Source organism: Octopus bimaculoides, chromosome 24 (assembly GCF_046866305.1).
Source record: "Octopus bimaculoides isolate indiv1 chromosome 24, ASM4686630v1, whole genome shotgun sequence".
NCBI lineage: Eukaryota > Metazoa > Mollusca > Cephalopoda > Octopoda > Octopodidae > Octopus > Octopus bimaculoides.
The window spans coordinates 33,239,036-33,260,181 of record NC_142951.1 but is presented as its reverse complement, the minus strand read 5'-3'; the positions used below and the strand labels follow the sequence as shown (position 1 = coordinate 33,260,181).

At 37.1% G+C, this 21,146-nt stretch overlaps 2 protein-coding genes across 7 annotated transcripts in view; both read left to right on the top strand.

Moving 5' to 3' along the window:
- Positions 1 to 2,099, top strand: part of LOC128246983 (peroxisomal sarcosine oxidase-like) — an 8,762-nt gene extending 6,663 nt beyond the window's left edge. The window contains exon 9 of one of the 2 annotated variants that reach the window (XM_089341112.1): positions 1,983 to 2,099. In XM_089341112.1, coding sequence (XP_089197238.1) covers positions 1,983 to 2,019 — 37 coding nt within the window. In that variant the 3' untranslated portion in view covers positions 2,020 to 2,099. Of the gene's footprint in view, positions 64 to 1,982 lie in introns of those variants that run through there. The other variant, XM_014930753.3, reaches the window with a different exon arrangement.
- Positions 1,989 to 20,827, top strand: LOC106880690 (peroxisomal sarcosine oxidase). Of its 5 annotated transcripts, XR_016238217.1 has the most exons (10): positions 1,989 to 2,099; positions 4,276 to 4,299; positions 4,816 to 4,964; positions 5,498 to 5,708; positions 6,117 to 6,299; positions 6,638 to 6,781; positions 7,506 to 7,655; positions 8,607 to 8,682; positions 9,406 to 9,593; positions 15,951 to 16,089. XR_016238217.1 is itself a non-coding variant. In XM_089341113.1 (8 exons), the coding sequence occupies exons 2-8, from the start codon at positions 16,035 to 16,037 to the stop codon at positions 20,631 to 20,633; spliced, it is 954 nt and encodes a 317-aa protein (XP_089197239.1). In that variant the 5' UTR covers positions 9,455 to 9,593; positions 15,951 to 16,034; the 3' UTR covers positions 20,634 to 20,827. The 5 variants fall into 5 exon arrangements, 3 of the variants coding, with proteins under 3 accessions (XP_089197239.1, XP_052832539.1, XP_014786226.1); XR_016238218.1 differs by lacking the exon at positions 4,276 to 4,299; XM_089341113.1 differs by lacking the exons at positions 1,989 to 2,099; positions 4,276 to 4,299; positions 4,816 to 4,964; ... (3 more) ...; positions 7,506 to 7,655; positions 8,607 to 8,682 and adding exons at positions 16,847 to 17,057; positions 18,014 to 18,196; positions 18,342 to 18,485; ... (1 more) ...; positions 20,138 to 20,213; positions 20,509 to 20,827 and having other exon boundaries at positions 9,455 to 9,593; positions 15,951 to 16,099.
- The last annotated feature ends 319 nt before the right edge of the window (positions 20,828 to 21,146 follow it).

Genomic DNA, 21,146 nt, shown 5'->3' with positions numbered 1-21,146 from the left:
ATATTCCAAATATCAAACTAATAATAACAATATTGTTTAATAAATTCATCTTTATTTTCAAAATTTGTTCAGTCAAAGTCTATGTATTTCAGCAGAAATATTATAATAAAAAACATTAACCCTTTTCATAATAAAAACAACCCTTTTCATAATAAAAACAACCCTTTTCATAATAAAACCCTTTTCATAATAAAAACAACCCTTTTCATAATAAAACCCTTTTCATACCAAACCATCTGAGATGCTTCTGGTCTGATGATACAAACTTCCTGTTTTAAAGAGATCTAAAGCAGGGGTTTTCAAACTTTTTGACTTGCAGACCCCTTTATATTTCAGGCTTTACCTTAGGGACCCCCTTATAAACGCTTATGAAATTTACACATAAATATTTGCTTAAAATAGCATATATTTTTACATTTATTTATTTAACAGCATTTAACAAATAGGTTTATTGTCAATTCAAAGATTTCAGTTAAAAAACATACATAAAATCAAATTGCCCATAAAAAGTATTTGCTGTCCACAGACCCCCTGTCTTGTCCTTGCGGACCACAGTTTGAAAACCCCTGATCTAAAGGAAAACCTGCCATCAAAATTTTAAATTAATGACTAAGAGTAACTAACGGCCCCTTTCTCAGAGTGAAAGGCAGATTGTATGATGCCTGCGTATGTACAGCTATGCTAGGTAACAGTAGAACATGGGCTATGACTACAGAGAATATGCGAAGGCTTGAAAGAAATAAAGCCAGCATGTTTTGCTGGATGGGTAATGTCTGTGTGCATATACGACAAAGTGTTAGTGATTTGAGAGGAAAACTGGGTCTGTGAGGCATCAGATGTTGTGTGCAAGAGAGAAGACTGCATTGGTATGGTCTTGTGATGTGTATGGATGAAGACAACTGCTTAAAGAAGGGTCAATCTCTAATTGTGGAGGGAACCTGCAGATGGGACAGACCCAAGAAGATGTGGGACAAAGCAGTGAGAAAGAATTTTCAGACACTATGCCTCACTGGAGAAATGACAAAGGACCGAGACTTGTGATGATTTGCAGGACTTGCATAGTTAAGTAAAATTTCAGTCATCCATACATACAAGTTGGGGTTAGAGTATATGTTTATATGTGTGTATATATATATATATATATATATATATATATATATATATATATACATATATATAATAGAAATATGTTACAAAAACAAAATAGAAACTACGCGTGGAAATGTAAAGGGAAAGTAAGAAGAAAAATAAGCGAAATTGCACATTGGAAATCAAAAAAAGTAAAGGCATTTTTATGAAAAGTAACGATAGATATATACCAATAGATGAACTGAGGTAGGAATAAAAGTAATAAAAGTCATTATTGTGAATTGTTAAAGAGATTCAAAAGTATATATATATATAGATTCAAAAGCATACATATATCCTTGGGCCGACCAAAGCCTTGTGAGTGGATTTGGTAGATGGAAACTGAAAGAAGCCCATCGTACATATATATATATATATATATATATATATACACACATATGTGTGCATGTGTTTGTCTCTCCACCATCATTTGACAGCCAATGCTGGCTTGTTTATGTCTCCGTAACTTAGTGGTTCGGCAAAAGACTCCGATAGAATAAGTACTAGGCTGGGTTTGATTTTCTCGACAAAAAGCAGTGCTCCAGCATGGCCGCAGTCAGATAACTGAAACAAGTAAAAATAAAAGAATACATACATATGTACACACACACACACACACACAAATGCGTGAAATTTGGTTGGTGACTGTATGTATGCATGTGTGTGTAAATGTGTGTGTGTGTGTGTTTATGTGTGAATGATTTCCCTTACCCCTTGTTAAAGCTTTCCCCAGTCTTATCAATTTAATCTTTTTTTCACTTTCAAAACAAACACACGACCCTAAAAAGCAACACAACTGCTCTGTGGAAACAGATTTCAATAAATGCTCCTACCCTAAATACTCTTTCTAACAGTGTCAGAGAAAAATGGCTGCCGTGTACGATGCTATAGTTGTTGGAGCTGGTATAAATGGCTCTTCTACCGCCCACTACTTACAGAAAAATGGTTACAGAACTTTATTATTGGAACAGGTAGAATAACTTTCAATGAAATATTTTATATTCCTGCTTTTATATTTGATAAATTTCATAATTTTGTGTTCAATGTTACTGTGAATATATTTGTTAAGCAAAGCAACATATAATGGACATGATTGGGTGTGTGTTAATTTTGCTAGTTTCATACTATTTTCTTCTCTCTGATTTTTCCTTCATTTGTTAAATTTATTCATTTTAGATCCTTTCTCTCCCCTCTCATACACTCTCTCTTCCTTTCTCTCCTTATATATATATATATATAAGACTGAGAAGGTGAATGACAAGGACCTTTTTGTGTGCACAGTCTGTGACAGACCATGTCTGTCCTTGGCTGGCCTCAAATCTCACCTGCGAACCCATGGAAAACAAACCTCACCCAGCTATTCTGATTATATGTCTGTGCACACGTTTGAATGTGGTGTGTGCCAGAGGGTTTGCAAATCCAATGGGGGTCTTAAAAGACATGTTAGGATCCACAATGAGCAGAACTTACTTGCAGGTATTGGTAGTGCAAATCAGAGGTGCAATCTGTGTGGGTGTTTTTCAAAACACTGTCTGGTTTAAAAAGTCACATCAGACGCCATGAAAGGGCTAAGGTGTAGGTGCAGGAGGTGGTCAAACTCTGTTTAAGGAGTAGACAACCACCATATATATATATATATATATATATATATATATATATATATATATATATATATATATATATATATATATACATATATATATATATATATATAAATATATAGTTTTAGGGAAAAGAACCAAGCTTCATGAACTCATCGATGAAAAACTATATATTTATATTTTATTCTGTGAAACTTAATTTAATTTTAATTTTTAATAAATTGATTTTAATTGAGATTTTACCTGTAATTTTGGATTTTACTCCTAATATTATATATCATCATCATCACCATCATCGTTTAACGTCCGCTTTCCATGCTAGCATGGGTTGGACGATTTGACTGAGGACTGGTGAAACCGGATGGCAACACCAGGCTCCAGTCTAATTTGGCAGAGTTTCTACAGCTGGATGCCCTTCCTAACGCCAACCACTCAGAGAGTGTAGTGGGTGCTTTTACGTGTCACCCGCACGAAAACGGCCATATATATATATATATATATATATATATATATGTGTGTGTGTATATATATATATATATATAATTATATATGTATGTGTACATATATATCTTGTATTTGCTGCAGTCATTAGACTGCAGCCATGCTGGGGTACTACCGTGAATTTTGGGTTGGATGAATTGACTACAGTACTTCTTTTTTCTAAGCTTGGTAGTTGTTCTATCTGTCTCTTTTGTGGAGCAACTATGTTATGGGGACATAAACACAACTATGTTATGGGGGGGACATAAACACAAGTTGTCAAGTGGTGGCATGCAAAGACAGACACAAACACATGCACACACATACACACACACACACACGTATATAAAGATTTATTAGTAAGGGATTTTCAATCTGAACAAAATACTTCACAAGCTCTCTGTTAATACAAATCCGCCAGGCTTTTTATATTGGTATAGAACTCTAAGTAATCCTAAGGCAAGGTGTGAACTTCAAAATCCATCATCAGTTGATTTTTGTTAATCCATGTTGCATTTCCCATTTAATCCAGTCTTTTTCACAGAATCTTTTCCTCTCTAGGCACAAGGCCCGAAATTTTGGGGGAGAGTGCCATTTGATTATATTGACCTCCCCAGTATACAACTGGTACTTAATTTATCGACCCCAAAAGGATGAAAGGCAAAGTCAACCTTTGGACAAATGGCAAAATGCTTAGCGGTATTATATTCATCCTTATGTTCTGAGTTCAAATTCTACCAAGGTTGACTTTGCCTTTCATCCTTTTGAGGGTTGATGAAATAAGTACCAGTTATGCACTGGGGTCAGTGTAATTGACTAGTCCCCTCCCAAAATTTCAGGCCTTGTGCCTATGGTAGAAAAGATTATTATGTTATATTTTTCCTAATTTATATGAAATTATTACCAGTTCCATTTTTATTATTATCCAAATTCCTTTATTATGACCCCATTTCTTTTTATCATAACCCCTTTTTTCCACTTTAATTTTTTATCTGTTATAATCTCTCTCTTACTATTATCACTTTGCTTTTTATTTCCATCAAACATTCTCTTAATAATAATAAAGATGTCAAGGAAGGACCCTAAACAGGTAAATATGGAGATAAATGTTAATCTTATCTTTCGCCTTTAACCCCATATCTCTGGTTGAATTGTATCATAAGATAAACAGAACTATCTTACATAATTGTGGAGAGAAGTTGTTTGGCTGTCCATCCCGCTGCCCACCATGCCAACTAACTACTTTTAAGACCACTGATTTTAAATACGCCCTACCCACATATGACGTAGTGCTGACCTCTGGTATAAAACCACTTATTAATTTGTTTTGATTTGGCAAACTCTTTCAGTGACCAGAGATAATTGTGGAATCACAAAATATGCACATGCCATGGATTTTAACACATACACAGATATGTATGTATATATATATATATATGTGTGTGTGTGTGTGTGTGTGTGGCCACTGTTTCCAATTTCTAGCAAGTCAAGTGACCACTTCATTTCCTTTTTACTTTCTCTGTCTCTCCTTTCTCTCTCTCATTCTCTCTCTCTCTCTCTCTCTCTCTCTCTCATTATTTCTCTTTTTCTTTTTCTCTTGATTCAGTTCCCACTGCCTCACACCAGGGGAAGTTCCCATGGTCAGAGTCGAGGTATCCGAAGGGCCTATTTACAGGAAATATTTGCCAGTATGATGAGAGAAGCCTATCCAATGTGGGAACAGCTGGAACAAGATTCAGGAACTCAACTTTACACGTAAGCTCTATAAATCACTCATACATACATACATACATACATACATACATACATACATACATACATACATATTGTGTGGTTTCAGGGAGAAATTGACTGAATCTCATATTTTTACATCTTCCCACCTGATTAAAAGTCTTCCGAATGGTTTCTTCCACTCACACAGGTACCACTTGACGACTGCACAGGGTCCACCAATTGTCTGTGAACCTTGTGACATGACCGGCCCATTGTAGCTTTGCATGGTGGCATTCTGCGACAACACCCTTCACTCCAGTTCTATCCCTGATCTCCTCGTTTTGGGTGTGATCTTTTAGCTACTTGTCCATAATCTTGATATATTTTGATGTTTTCAAATACTTTTACGTTTGGACAGGATATTGTGTTTGTTTCTTCTTGTATGCAAACTGCTGAATTTAACCCAGACACTCTGTATACATATAGAATTATATGTGTTTGCTTTTCAGTCTCATGTTCAAGAGTTGATTAAATCAGTATTACATTCTGTTAATCTATTATTCTGTTGTTCTTAGGAAAACCAAACTCCTTGTGATGAGTGCTAAGCAGGACACTTATGTTGACAAAGTGAAAAAAACTCTCTCCACCTGTAATATGGCCTTTGAAGAGGTATCTAACGAACGATTAGTTAACGAGTTTAACATCAAACTTGCAGCAGGATCCAAGGCTATTGTTGATCTCGAAGCAGGAATTCTTCATGCAGACAAAGCCTTGTCCACATATCAAGTATGTATTGTTTGGTTTTTGTTTTGTTACCTTTGTGGTGGTGGTGGCAGTTGTGGTGGTGGTGGCAGTCGTGGTGGTGGTGGATGTTATGGCAGTAGTGGCATGTTGACAGTAGTGGAGGTGAAAATTGAGGTGGTGTTGATGGTGATGGTGGTAGAGTCACTGGTGGCAGTATCACTTGACCAGCTAGAAATAGCAACGAAACCTCCCTCAAATCACTTGATAGAGGAACACCACCACCCCTAAATAACGGAATTAATTCCTCATGCAATGACAGCTGTCCCAAATAAATCCACAAGCCAGAAATCTTGGACACTGCGCAAGAAAGAAAAATTAGTTAAAGACTTTAAATAATTTTAGATTGAGAAATTAATTGATTAATCAATTAAGCTTTTTTAATTGTTACAGGATCAGTTTGTGAAAAATGGAGGCACACTCATTGATGGAAACCAAGTACTTTCTATCATATCTGGTGAAATCCACCAACTAAATACATCAAAAGGTACCTTCCAGGGACGAAATGTTGTTCTCTGCCTTGGCCCTTGGGCCAAATCTTCTTTTCAACGTCTTGGAATTGAATTTCCTTTAAAGGTTCGTTAAGTCTTACCAATTTATTCAAAATTCACATCACTTAGTAATTACATACATACATACATACATATATATATATTTAATATTTTGGACGAATGGGTATATGTTGATTAGTGTGTTGAAGTGTTGAGTAAAGCCCTGGCACAGTTTGGTGTCACTGCTATCTGGTGTCACCCACAGCATGCACACACACACACACAAATATATAGACAGACATATTCCTACATACATATATACATTAACACATAGGGTAGAACTGAGTCGAATGTTATTATTGTTCATAAAGCTATATTGCAGAAGTGTGGATGATTTTTACCTCCAATGAAAATTTGTTTCAGATTCAAAGAGTGACTGTTGGTTATTTCAAACAGAAACCTGTCGCAGGTCGACCGAACAAAATTGATGCCCATTTGTTTTACTATTCAAATGGAAATGATGGGTTTTATGGAATTTTTGAAAAAGAATACCCTGCACTGACAAAGGTATAAACTATTTATGCTTAATCGTTATTCATTTGTTTATTCATTATTTCTGAAAAGAAAGCTTTAAATATATATGTGTGTGTGTGTGTGTGTGTGTGTGTATGTTATTTCTTTACTACCCACAAGGGGCTACACATAAAGGAGACAAACAGATTAAATATAAATACAGGACCCCAAATTGGTTTTCTGTTATATCTCTTTGGTCACTTGGCACCTAGCTGAAGAGCATTTATTTCCCTCCTTCACTTATGGATTGTTCTCCCAGGAATATACAATATAACTTCACCCTATCAACTTGTCAACCCGGAGAGGTAAACTGTCTTACTCTCTCTATTTCTCCTTTTCCTCCAGTCTTCTAGCAGTCAACAAAAGATGAATTTAACTACCTACAGAATGGATATCAGAGTTGCAAATAATCATTGTACCACAACTCTAAGAAGTTGTATCTAACATTGTAACAATGAAAATCAAAAGGCTGTTTCAACAAATTAATGGTATTTTCTTCTATCACTCAATGCATAAAGTGATTTAAATTCAATCCTTCTACCAAAATTTCATTAGCTTATGATCTAAAAACCAGCTTAATAACGACAAAGTTAGTTATTTTACTAGGTTCTTAACTTTCTTTTCAAGGTACCACACAATGGGAAGTAAACTTTTTAACTACAGAGACCCATTATATATTTATATTCATAAATTTATGTATATATTTTTATTTTCGCAGTTCTGTTTGCACGATGGCCCTGAAGTTCAACCAGATCATCGAGACCAGGTTAATTCTGATTGGACATTGGAGAAATGCAAACATCTGATTGAAGAATCCTTTCCAGGACTTGAACCGGAACCCAGTATTGTGGAATCATGCCTTTATACCGTAAGTTTTATAAGCTTTCAAAATCTCATCTTCAAAGCTCAATCCATTATCCTTTATCTTTTCCTTGTTTCACTCATTAAACTGTGGCCATGCTGGGAGACCACTTTCAAGAACTTGGATCGATCTCAGGACTTTTTTTTTTTAAGACTGATACTTATTCATTTGGTCACTTTTGCTGAACTATTATGCCACATGGATGTAAACACACCAACACCGGTTGGGAGCAAACACAGACACAATTACACACACACACACATATACATACACACATGATGGGCTTCCATGCAGTTTCCATCTATCAAGTTCACTCACAAGAAGGCATTAGTCAGTCCAGGGCTATAGCAGAAGACACTTTCTCAAGATGCCACCCAGTGGAACTGAACCTGAAACCATGATGTTGCATAATAAACTTCTTAACCGCGTAGACTTGCTTTGATGGGTCTTGAGAAATTAGCAGCACCTGTGGCCTTCACAGGTCTTCTGAGACAGTAGAAAGGCATGAGCTGGATGGAATTCCAGAGGGATAATGTTGTGGGGGATAAAGGATTGGGTTTATGTTTAGAGAAGTATCTGGGGTGTGGGACACAATATGGGTGATGAGACAAAGAGGAGAGACGAATGATTCTACAATGCCTGAGTGGAGATGGAACACGGCATCAGTCAGATCTGAGGAGCAGAGGCTATTACAGCAGCATTAAGAAAAAGTAGAGAGAAGAGACAGTGCCCCTGTGTGCTGGACCAGGGACTGGAACCTGTCTGTGAGTGACTTTATGCCAGTTAGTCAAATCATCTTTTTCTGGATGTAGTCTTAAAAATATTGGTGTGTCTGTGGAGCAGTAGTTCCATTCCTGACATTAGAGCAATGCTCCAATATGTTTCTCACCTGAGTTTAGTGAAGTGGTAATAACAATAACAACAACAACAACATTTTATTCTTTCAAATATTTTCAGATGACACCAGATGATTTTTTTCTTATGGACAGACATCCAAAATATCATAACATTATTTTGGCAGCTGGGTTCTCAGGTAAATATTTGGTTTCTCAGGTAAATATTTGGTTTCTCAGGTAAATATTTGGTTTCTCAACAATTGGATTCTCAACATTTTGGATTGTTAACTGCTTTTGTTACCAAAGGAAAGAATTTTAATATATATCATTGTTATCATTGCCACCGCCACCACTGTCACCACCGCCTCTGCTACTGCCATCTCTGCTGCCACTTTTGTTGGCTTTGTTGTTGTCAACATACGACTATAGTAGAGGACACTGTCTGATGACATGCAAACAGTAGGATTGAACCCCTATCCATGTGGCTGACTTTACCCCAAGGCCAGTAATTCTAGAGAGTGTGTATATGTTGTGGAGGCTGGAACTAGTCAATCTCATTGACAGCGGTGTTCAAATGGTGCTTATTTTATCAACCCCAAACTGATAAAAGATAAAGTCACAACCAGGAACTGACATGGCCTACTGGAGCAAAAAACATGTAAGTATGCTCAGGAAAGGTGGCATCACCTATCACCCAAAAGATTTTGTCCACAAGGCATTAGTTTGGGTGGGAAAGACTAATTTGGAGACTTTTTGAATACACCTCGAAGAAAGTATTATTATCTTCATTATTAATGATTTGTTTAATTATTACCATTATTAATGATTTGTTTAATTATTACCATTATTAATGATTTGTTTAATTATTACCATTATTAATGATTTGTTTAATTATTACCATTATTATTTCAAACTTACAGGACACGGTTACAAGCTGGCACCCGTGACAGGGAAAATCCTTGGAGAAATGGTTATGAATAAAACACCATCTTATGACTTGAGTCACTTTCGATTGGACAGATTTACCAGAAAATCCTTGTTGTAATTTTAACTAATTTGATGCCAACAGCACTTCCTTCAAGAATTTTAGTTGAACAAATTGATTTCAGTAATTATTATATTTTTGTTAAGCTTGGTACTTAGTATATCAGTGTATTTTGCTGAACTGCTAAGTTTCAAGGACAGAAACACACCGACACACACATATATACCATCAACATCGTCATCATCGCTTAACGTCTGCCTTCTATGCGGGTATGGGTGGAACGGTCTGACAGGAGCCAGCCAGGCAGAAGCCTGCACCAGACTTCTGTGACTGTTTTGGCAGCATTTTTCATAGCTGAATGCCCTTCCTAACACCAACAATGCAGCAGAGTGAACATAGCGCTTTTTACGTGGCACAAACACAGGTGACGTCAGTTTTAGTTAGGTTCATATATATACATAAATACATGAATATATATATATATATATATATATATATATATATATATATATATATATATATACATATATATATATATATATATGGGGCAAGAAAATAGGTTGCCGGCCAGCAACGTATTTTTCTGCATTATATGGATAATTTATCCTGATCCCGCTATTTATAGCATTATTACGCGTTTGAGAAATAAATTTTTTTCTGTTCTTACAATACATCTCAACGGTTCTAAAAAAGAACAAACTTTGTTTACTTTCATCGTAAAAGTTGAATTTATATATATATATACATATATATATCGTAAATATACAGGGATTAGCATTGAGTTGCTTCTCCAACATACTGAAAATTTAGAAATAGCAGTCAAAGAACTACTGATTCTAAACTACAAATTTTTCTCTAAATGGATGGCGATATTTATGGCGCCATCCATTTAGAGAAAAATTTGTAGTTTAGAATCAGTAGTTTTTTGACTGCTATTTCTAAATTTTCAGTATGTTGGAAAAGCAACTCAATGCTAATCCCTGTATATTTACGATGATAAATGATTTTACCGATAAAGGTTTTTTTCATACTGAACTACTTGGCAAAATTGTTAATTATTAATTCTATTACTAATTGACGATTCCCTGCCCTTATTCTTGTATAATTTATATATATATATATATAGTAACTGCACGATAAAGTGAAGTATGAATGAAAGCATTGGTATACATCCCCAATACATAACCAATTAATTGATTAATTATTCAATTGATTAATTAATTAATCAATTGATTGATTGATTGATTAACTAATTGGTTGATTGGTTTACTATCTGATTAAGTATTTTATTATTCAGTTTCTAGCTGTAAATCAAAGAGTTATTTCCCTTTAACTATTATGAAAAAACAAACTTGCACACACACACACACACACACCATAAACATCCTACCCTTAGCTGAACCTCCCCCTACGACGACGACGACGACCACCACCACCACCACCATTCAATTAAAACACTAAACTTAAATAAACTAAATATAAATAGATGGACCGAATGACCGATTAGATTATTAATTGAACAACTCAACACTATTGCATAGCGCCTTGCACTTAATGTATTGTGTCGGATGTAATATATTGTAAACATATTTTTAGCAATGAATAACAAATTTAAAAAAATAATCTGATTTGGCAGAGTTTCTACAGCTGGATGCCCTTCCTAATGCCAACCCCACCGAGAATGTAGTGGGTGCTTTTTACTTGCCAACAATGCCTACAATAACAACAACAACAGCATCATCACCACGACCACCACCACCAACAACGACAACTTTTACGTATATCACATATCACTTATCTAGTTTTTATCATTCAGCAAAACTGGGGTTTTTTTCTTTGTATTCGAAGTGTTTTGTCCTATTAACACAAATCGTTTTCCTTTTATTATTATTACAATGATCAGAGTAATGAAGCACGGGTGGGGTTTGTGTGCGGGTGGGTGGGAGTTATCTCTCTCTCTCTCTTTCTTTATATGTTCCTCTATTTATGTCCCTTTCGCTCTCTTCATTTCTCCCTGTTTCTCCTTCTTTAGCTCTCTTCTTTCTTTCTCTCTCTCTGTTTCTCTCTTTCTTTATCTCTCTTCTTTCTTTATCACTCTCTCTCTTTCTTTCTCTTTCTTTATTTCTCTTTAGCTCTCTTTCTTTATATTTCTCTTTCTCTCTCTTCCCTTATCTCTCTCTCTTTCTTTATCTCTCTCTGTTCTTGTCTCTGTCTCCTACTCTCTCCCTCTCCGTCTCTATGCGTATATTTCTGCTTGTGTATGTGTATGAATGTGTGTGTACACCAAAACAGGTTGATTATATGTTTAGTCAGCCATGGAAGGTGGGTGTTGGAGGGTGTCGAAGGTTGGTGGAGGGTGACAAAGGATGGTGGCGGATGTCAAAGCTGGTGGTGGGTCGGAGAGGGTTAGAGGGTGATGGCGGGGAGGGGGGGACGAAAGGTGGTAAATGTTAATGAATGGTAGTGGTGGGCTTGGAAGGTGAAGGAGAGCGCTGGATGGTGGCGGAGGTGATGGAAGGGGTTGGAGGTTGATGGAATGTAAGGAATGTTGGAGAGTTGTGGTGGTGGTGGCGGTGGCGACGGTGGTGGTGGTCGCGGTGGTGGTGGCGGTGGCGACGGTGGTCGTGGTCGTGGTGGTGGTGGTGGTCATCGTTGGGTGGAGGGTGATGGTGAACAATGGATAACAGTGAAGCATAGCAAACAGAGCGGTAGGGTGGAAGTGGAGGATGGTGGTGATGAAGGTACTGGAGTGGGAAGGTACTTGGGTGGAAGACAAGTAACAAAAACACCCAAGAAAAAAAACCTGAGGCAATGACACATGTGGTGGGGTGGAGAAAAACAGCTTCGGGTGTTTTGTTAATTTAATTTCTGCTTATGAGTACATTGACCTCCACACATTGGACCTACAGCTAGTTTAGAGTAGATAAAACAGATAGTATTAAACCCCCACCCACCCAGGGTAGTATTATAGAATCTAGGGTACAGGAGAAACTGTTTTGTAAATAAAAGTGAGGTTATTAATTAATTAAACTTACGCCTTTGTGTTCAAATCCCTCACAGGTCAACCTTGGTTTCTATCTTTTCTGGGTCAATGAAATAATTCTTTGGTGCAGCTGTGTGGTAAGAAGTTTGCTTCCCAAACCACATGGTTCTGGGTTCAGTTCCACTGCACATCACCTTGGGCAAATGTCTTCTACATTAGCCTCAGGCCACGTGAATGTACTTTTGTTGATGGAAAGTGTAAGATGCCCATTATTTATATCTATCTATCTGTCTGTCTGTCTGTCTGTCTGTCTGTCTATCTATCTGTGTGTGTGTGTGTAACTAACTTTGATAGGTTTCGGCCAGTATAGGCCATATCTAACTCAATAGCATCACCTGGTATATATATATGTTTATATATATATATATATATATGTTTATATATATATATATATATGTTTATATATATATGCATGTAGATGTTTGTGTGTGTGTTTGATCTTTAAAATTTCATCACCATCATCATAATCATTGTTTAATGTCCGTTTTGCATGTTGGCATGGGTTGGATGGTTTGACTGGGGACTGGCAAGCCAGATGGCTGCACCAGGCTCCAATCTGATCTGGCAATGTTGCCCTTCCTAAGGCCAACCACTCTGAGAGTGTAGTGGGTGCTTTTTACGTGCCACCAGCACAGGAGCCAGTCAGGTGGCACTGGCATCAGCCATGTTCGGATGGTGCTTTTTATGTCACCAGCACAGGAGCCAGTCAGGACAAGGAGGCTGGCATCGACCACAACTACAATTTCCATTTGATTGTGATCTGATTTGATTTTGATTTTGATTTCGAAAGGTCTTTCGTTATTGCCTCTGTGAGGCCCAACGTTTGAAGGTCATGCTTCACCACCTCATCCCATGACTTCATGGGTCTACCTCTTCCACAGGTTCCTTCCACTGTTAGGGAGTGACACTTCTTCACACAGCTCTCCTCATCCATACGTAGCACATGACCATACCAGCACAGTCATCTCTCTTGTCTTTCATCCTTTTGGGATCGATAAATTAGGAACCAGTTGCATACTGGGATCAATCTAATTGACTGCCCCCCGCCACCTCTCCAAAAATTTCAGGATGTGTGCATAGAGTAGAAAAGATGCAAAGTTAGGTGATTGAGCCCTAAAATACGATTTTACAAAAGTAATGTCCTCGACTATGGATCCAAATGTCTGAAAACAACCAAAAGAAATTGGAGGGGGTTTCAAAATAAATGTTTACAAAAACTTTTTAAGGTCTACTGGCCGAATCTGATCTTGAATAACCAATTACACACCAAGGCGAACATGAAACCAATATGAGAAACTACTGAAGCAAGGAGATGGAAATGGCTGGGTCGAGTCAATTGCTATAAACCAAATTTGAAATTGAGAAACTGAGAGAGAGAGAGAGGGAGAGAGAGAGAGGGGGGAGACAGACAGACAGAGAAAGAGAGAACGAGTGTGTGAGAGAGAGAAAGAGTTAGAAGGAAAGTGTGAAAGAAGGTGGGGAGGGTGATGAAGGAGAGAGGGAGAAAAGTGACCTAGAAAGAAAAAAAGAGAGAGAAAAGAGAGAGAGAGAGAGAAAAAAGGTAAGAAAGAAAGAAAGAATGAATAAAAAGGGAAAGAGAAAAGAGAGAGACAAAGTGAGAAAGAATGTGGGGAGATGATAAAGAAGGGGAGACAGAGAGAGAGAGGAGAAGATAAGAGACAGACAGACAGAGAGAGAAGGTAAGATAAGATAACAGCCCAGTGCAATTAATAATGGCAGCCGTGTATGATGCTATAGTTGTTGGAGCTGGTATAAATGGCTCTTCTACCGCCCACTACCTACAGAAAAATGGTTACAGAACTTTATTATTGGAACAGGTAGAATAACTTTCAATGAAATATTTTGTATTCCTGCTTTTATATTTGATAAATTTCATAATTTTGTGTTTGATGTTACTGTGAATATATTTGTTGAGCAGCATAAAAGGGACATGAATGGGTGTGGGTGTAGGTGGTTGTAAAAGGGTAAAGACCCTCATCAGTCATGAATAACCATGGAAAGTTCCCCTCTGAGGTACAAAACCACATGAGGTTGTTTGTGGAAGACCAGCAGTTGTCTGTGTGTACCAGCCTCCACTTTCCACACCACTGATGTTGTCCAAGGGAAATGCAAAGGGGCCGATACAGCTTGGCACCAGTGACATCACAACTCATTTCGACAGCTGAGTGAACTGGAGCAACGTGAAATAAAGTATCTTGCTCAAGAACACAACACGTAACCCGGTCCAGGAATCGAACTCATTACCTCATGATTGTGAGCTCGATGCTCTAACTACTAAGCCATGCACCTTCACATAGGTAGTTGTATACAAACCACATACATACATGCACACACATATACACATGCACACAAATACATACAGGCGGTTGTATATATACATATATATGTATTTGCGTGCATGTGTGTGTATGTGTGTATATACATGTATATATATATATATATATATATATATATATATATATATAAAAGATAATAAGAGTGAAAAAACTACAGAAGGCTTGTGTTACATGGTTAAAGTATATATTTAAATTATGTCAGAAAAATGTTAGAAAAATGTTATTTTGAGAAATAACCGGTTTCGTGTTGTCTTTTCAAATTTCTCTACTTCATTGTGTCGTGTTCGCTCTGTTGTTAGGAAGGGCATTCAGGTGTAAAAATCCTGCCAAAACAGTGACAGAAATCTGGTGTAGGCTTTGGCAATGATGATGATGATGATGATGATGATATATATATATATATATTCTATCGGTCTCTTTTGCCGAACTGCTATGTTACAGGGACATAAACACACCAACATTGGTTGTTAAGCGATGTTGGTGGGGTGGGGATAAACACAGACACACAAACATATATATATATATATATATATACGACGGGCTTCTTTCAATTTCCGCCTACCAAATCCTACTTAGCCCTAACACCGCTTGTTGAATAGAATTGAAAGATAAAAGTAACTTTATCTTTGTTGTAGGGGACGAGGTGTTTCACTATCTGATCCCCCTACCCCACCCTCTAACCCTTCTACCTACAAATGACTCACATTTTTTTCTCCTATAATACTTTCATACTGAACTTACAATTTCATTCTTTGACCAGCAAAGGCCATAGAATCATGAAGGTGTACATGCTGTTGGCTTTTGAATGTTTTTGAATGTTGTGGTTCGTGTAGTCACCGGATGAAAACGTTTTCTTTTTTTCTAATGGTGTAATATCCCCAATTAATCAATTAAAAACTGATTAAAAATGGGAACAGCTGCAGTGAATTGACACATTATCCATTTGTTGTTATTTATTTATGTATATATCTATATACATTTGTATACATGCTTTTGTTTATGTATGTATAGAAAACAGATGCAAAATGATGACAATGCTGACGATGACGATGATATATTGGTTTCTCTCGTTTAATCCAGTTCCCACTGCCACACAGCAGAGGAAGTTCCCATGGTCAAAGTCGAATCACCAGGAAGGCCTACTTCCAGGAAATCTTTGCTGAGATGATGAAGGAAGCTTATCCCATGTGGGCACAACTGGAACGAGATTCTGAGACTCAACTCTACAAGTAAGTTCACTATTTGTTCCTTTTTTTTTTTGTATCTTTTGCTGACCAACTAATCTCCTTCCGACCACACACACACCATATCTTTCTATCATCCAAATTCAGAAAACCGTTGTACATGTGAGTATTGTCTGAGGTGAACACCTGAACTCAACGATCATTTCTCACTAATTAAGTATATATGTAGATAAAGTCTTGTAGGAAGTAGGCCTTCCTGGTGATTCGACTTTGACCATATCATCCTGCAGGATGGGATGCTGGTCTGTGGCAAAATTACTCATGTTTGCCACCTGAGTGGACTGGAGAAACATGAAATGAAGTGTTTCATTCAAGAACACAACAAATTGTGTGGTCCAGGAATTGAAACCACAATCTTACGATCATGAGTCCAACACCCTAACCAACCACGAGGCTGCACACATCAAAAGGTTCAAAGGTCCTTCCTGAGACATGGGCTCATACGACCAGTTTCCCAAATTCTGTGGAGCATATATTCACCCGAATTCACCCTGGACAGGAAGATGGTCTGTTGCAGGATTATTCCTTTTTGGCCAGCTGAGCAAACTGGAGGAACATAAAATGAAGCCTCTTGATCAAGAACACAATGCATCGCCCAATCCAGGTATCGAAACTGCAATCTTAGGATCGTGAATGCAACACCTTAGCCACACGCATATACAGATCTCATCTGTTAGTTTGACCAGCACAACAACAACAACAGCAACAATAACACTGAAATACTTTTTTCAGGAAGAGCCAGCTACTTGTCATGTCCACCCCGCAGAGCAGTTACATGGACACAGTGAAAAGGGTCCTAATTGACAAGAAAATGACCTTTAAAGATGTGCCAGCTGACCGTTTGCTCAAGGAATTCAACATAAAAGTTCCAGCAGGTTCCAAAGCACTCATTGAACCTGAAGGAGGAATTCTGCGAGCAGACCAAGCACTGATGACGTTCCAGGTAAGATCCCAAAAATACTGCTCGAACATATTTCCCATTTTTATTTTCTTCTGTATTTTAACTCTACATTTGCACAGGTGTAGACCAGTTTCTACTTGCCTTCAAGCGTTCTATTCAGACACACAAAGGTGCAACCCAGCAACTTCAGTCACAATTAATGACAATTGAGCTTTTCCATTTTGGTCTTATATTGCGTTTAGCTACCTGTGTTATCTTGTAATTTTCACATTAGCATTTTGCTAAATTCATATGGTAAATATATATAGACAGCCTGGATTTAGCCAAACCCTTTGGCAATGAGGTGGTCACCGCTGATGGGCCTGTAATCTTACAGGTAAAATTAGTCTTTGCCAGTGATCTAGCTTCACTTATGGAGTGGTTATCTCCCCTCTCAGCATATCAAAATGTGCTTCCTTGCAACTCTAAGGGTTTTAATTCTTATTTCTAGCATTATAGATGCTACCCAGTGCCCTCAGTCACAATTTGGTTTTAAATTGCATACAGCTGACAATGTTACTTTGTGTGTTGTATATACACACACACACACACATATATATGCATATAACCTTTTATGCCTATCTTTAGCCAATCACCTCTCAATTTCATTGCTCACTATACTTAGGGCATGGACAGTTATTATCATAATATACACGTTTTTTATTGACCATAGCTTTTTGATTTCTCTTTTCATTGCTTCATATCTCATCATTTTTTGAGGATTCTACTGTCCCTAGGACATGGGATATCTATGATTCGGTATGATTTTTCTCCCTTGTCAACCAGCACCATATTGGACTTCTGATCATATTGGATCTTGAAATTCCAAAGCATCTTTGCTCCTTGTTGCCATTTTCTCATACACCCTTTGACTCATGTTCATACCTTCTCCAATCCAAACTTGTTACATAGTTTTCAGTGAATTCTTTATCAGAACTATCATTATTGTATTTCTCCAGAATCAGTTCAAGAAGCTTGGTGGCAAAATCATTGATGGAACCCCCGTATTATCTGTGGAACCAGGGGAGATTATTAAGCTGCATACAACCAAAGGAATGTTCCAGTCTCGAAATGTTGTCTTGTGCCAAGGATCGTGGGCCAAAATATTTTTCAACCAATTAGGAATTGATTTTCCTCTGAAGGTTAGTGTTCACACAGAATTGCCAAATTTATTATTGTTTCAATCCACATGTGTGTGTGTGTGTGTGTGTGTGTGTGTATACACATATATACATGCATACAAAATTGGTCCTTGTATTTTGAGTGGATTGTCTTTTCTCTTCACAGCCAATGAAGATCAGTGTTGGATATTTTAAATCGAAGGTGCCAGGACAATATGAACTTAAGAACAATTTCCCAGCATTTTATTATGGGAATGGTATTGATGAGTTCTATGGACTTCCAGCAGAAGAATATCCTGGAATGCTAAAGGTAAGAGACCATATTAATGAGGAAATATTTCCTCCTTATCTTTCTACCCTCCACAACTGCAACTCCTCTTTTGCTTATCTTGTTGTATAACCCCAGGTCAATCAACTCTGATTGAACAAACCTATAGCATGCAGATGGTCAATTGAATGACTGATCATGATTTGCAGACAGCAACACAGCTTGACTGTGTGCTGCATGGAGCAACCCTTGACTTTGCTGCCCACCTTCCAACTCTGGAACCCCAAGGCTTATACAGCAGACCTGAAAGTGCCATCCCCAATAAAAGTGTCACCCTTAATCATTTAGCATTTAATCTGATCATATCCGGCCTAAATATTCTATTCTATATTCAATTCAGTTAGATCCCGCTTCTTACACTTAACCTGTAATGTCAATCAATGGGTTAAAGTCAAAAGGAGTAAAGTTCAAACTGCATTAATCTGTTATTGATTCTGCTATTTGCCTATATCACAGCAGCTTCCGTATTGCTGACACCGACAAACTGAATGTTATCAAAAGGTGTTGAAATTATGATGATATTTGGTTGACAACTGATGAAGGGTTGAACTTGTTAGCGTTTGATTGTACTGTTCTTTCTCATTTTTCTTGTCAATTTCTTTGACATTCCTCTATACTACATTTTCCTTCAACACATATGTGTGTGTATATATATATATATATATATATACACCCACCCACATACATACTCATGTATGTGGACATATATCTGTTGATAGTGTCATATATATATATATATATATATATGGGAGAATATACAAATAATAACAACAGGCGAGGACAGGTGGTGTAAATAACAAAAGTATATATTAGTATGACGCTCGGGAGTACGGAAAGTCTTTGACGTTTCGAGCTACGCTCTTCAACAGAAAGAATACGGAGACAAGGAGAAAAAAAATTGAATAGTGTTCAGTCAACGGTCAATCATAATAATGGCCGATCATAACAATGACTGACCGGAAGTTAGAAATTCTTATTTCAGGAGAGCTAAGAAAGGGGGAGATAACAAACGGTGATCGGGAACGAGGGGCTGTGTGTGGGAGGTAGAATGCATACACACACATATATATCTGTTGATAGTGTTATATATATATATACATGTTGACAAATATTATATGTATACACACATTGATTTCTGCAGTTGTTTTTGCACCATGGTCCTGAAATCGACCCAAACAAACGAGATCAGGTTGACTCCAGGTATACAATTGAAAAATGTGAGCAACTTGTCAAAGACATATTTCCAGGATTGGAACTGCATCCAAGTATTATAGAAACATGTATTTACACGGTAATTAAAACTTTCGGTTTTTGTTTGGTGTGTGTATTTGAGTTTGAATGTGAAAGGAAGTTTACATCCCAGAGCTTCATTTGGGTGAAAAGGTGACATGATGTTTACATTCCTTATAGATGTTGTGACTGATTGTTCTGCACTTCTGAAAACCTGTGGATTTATAAATAAAATCCTTTGCTTGAAAAATGAGAGTAAGTGATAAGAAGAGCATCTGACTGCAAAATAATCCTGTCTCAATTACATCCCAGTTCAAACCCATACGAACACGGAAAAACATGGTTGTTAAATAAAGGAATACAAGAACTTGCACATATAAAATTTGACATTTTCTTATTTCTAGATGACCCCAGATGAACAATTTGTTTTGGACAGGCATCCAAAGTTCCCTAACCTTATTTTGGGTGCTGGATTTTCAGGTAAACTTTCTTCTCAACTTTCTTATAAACATATTTTCCTTTTGGATGTGGGTTTGATAGTTCTATAAGTTCTTACAGCAGATCTTAAAAATTATATGGATCTTGTAAATACTGATCCTTCAAATATTAATTGGTCATTGGCAGCTAATAAAATCAAAATTAACTGATCCTCCTGTATTTTCTTTTACCCAAAGCCAGAAACTTTTCAGCACCCCCTTGTATACACACACACACACACACACTAACAAAATGTACATTCAAGGAAGGTTTATTTTCTTTTTCTCTAAATTTGCAGGACATGGTTTTAAGCTGGCACCAGTGACAGGGAAAATTCTTGGAGAAATGGTCATGAACAAAAGACCTTCATATGACATGAGCCATTTCCGATTGGATCGGTTTTCTAGAAAATCCTTATTATGAATACTCTGAAGTAAAGCAATAAAAACATGGCTACAAGAATGGTTCACAGAAATAAGGGAAGAATTCTAAATTTTTACAATTACAAATCAGAAAATGATTTTCAATGAAAATGTTACAAATTGTGATTATGAAAAGAATTTGTTAGAAATTGATCGCAGATTTTGAATAAATTAATGAATAACAGAAAAAAAAAAGTATTGATAACTATGTTTAGATGTATTTTTTTTTTGCACAGGGTGGTCTTACCAGCAAAGCAATTCACTTTACTCTGTAAGGAACACAGGGTCAGTTTCCTGGTTTCTCTGGCATATATATCCCTCCCTGGATGGGGCAGCTGTCCATCGCAAGACTGAAGCAACAAGAAAGGAAGTGTTTTGCTCAAGACCACAAGCTTACAATCATGAGTCTAACACCCTAATCACTAAGCCATGTGCCTCCACCTGGGCTCACTCCAGACAACTTTTACCATCAAGCGAAGCATACATGGAATAACCCATCAGAAGAATTCACAGA

Coding starts and splice junctions, on each gene's coding strand:
- LOC106880690 (XM_014930740.3), top strand. CDS start 14,247: ATGGCAGCCGTGTATGATGCTATAGTTGTTGGAGCTGGTATAAATGGC. Junction 18,197..18,341: donor GAATTGATTTTCCTCTGAAG/GTTAGTGTTCAC, acceptor TTCTCTTCACAG/CCAATGAAGATCAGTGTTGG. Junction 19,795..20,137: donor TAGAAACATGTATTTACACG/GTAATTAAAACT, acceptor TCTTATTTCTAG/ATGACCCCAGATGAACAATT.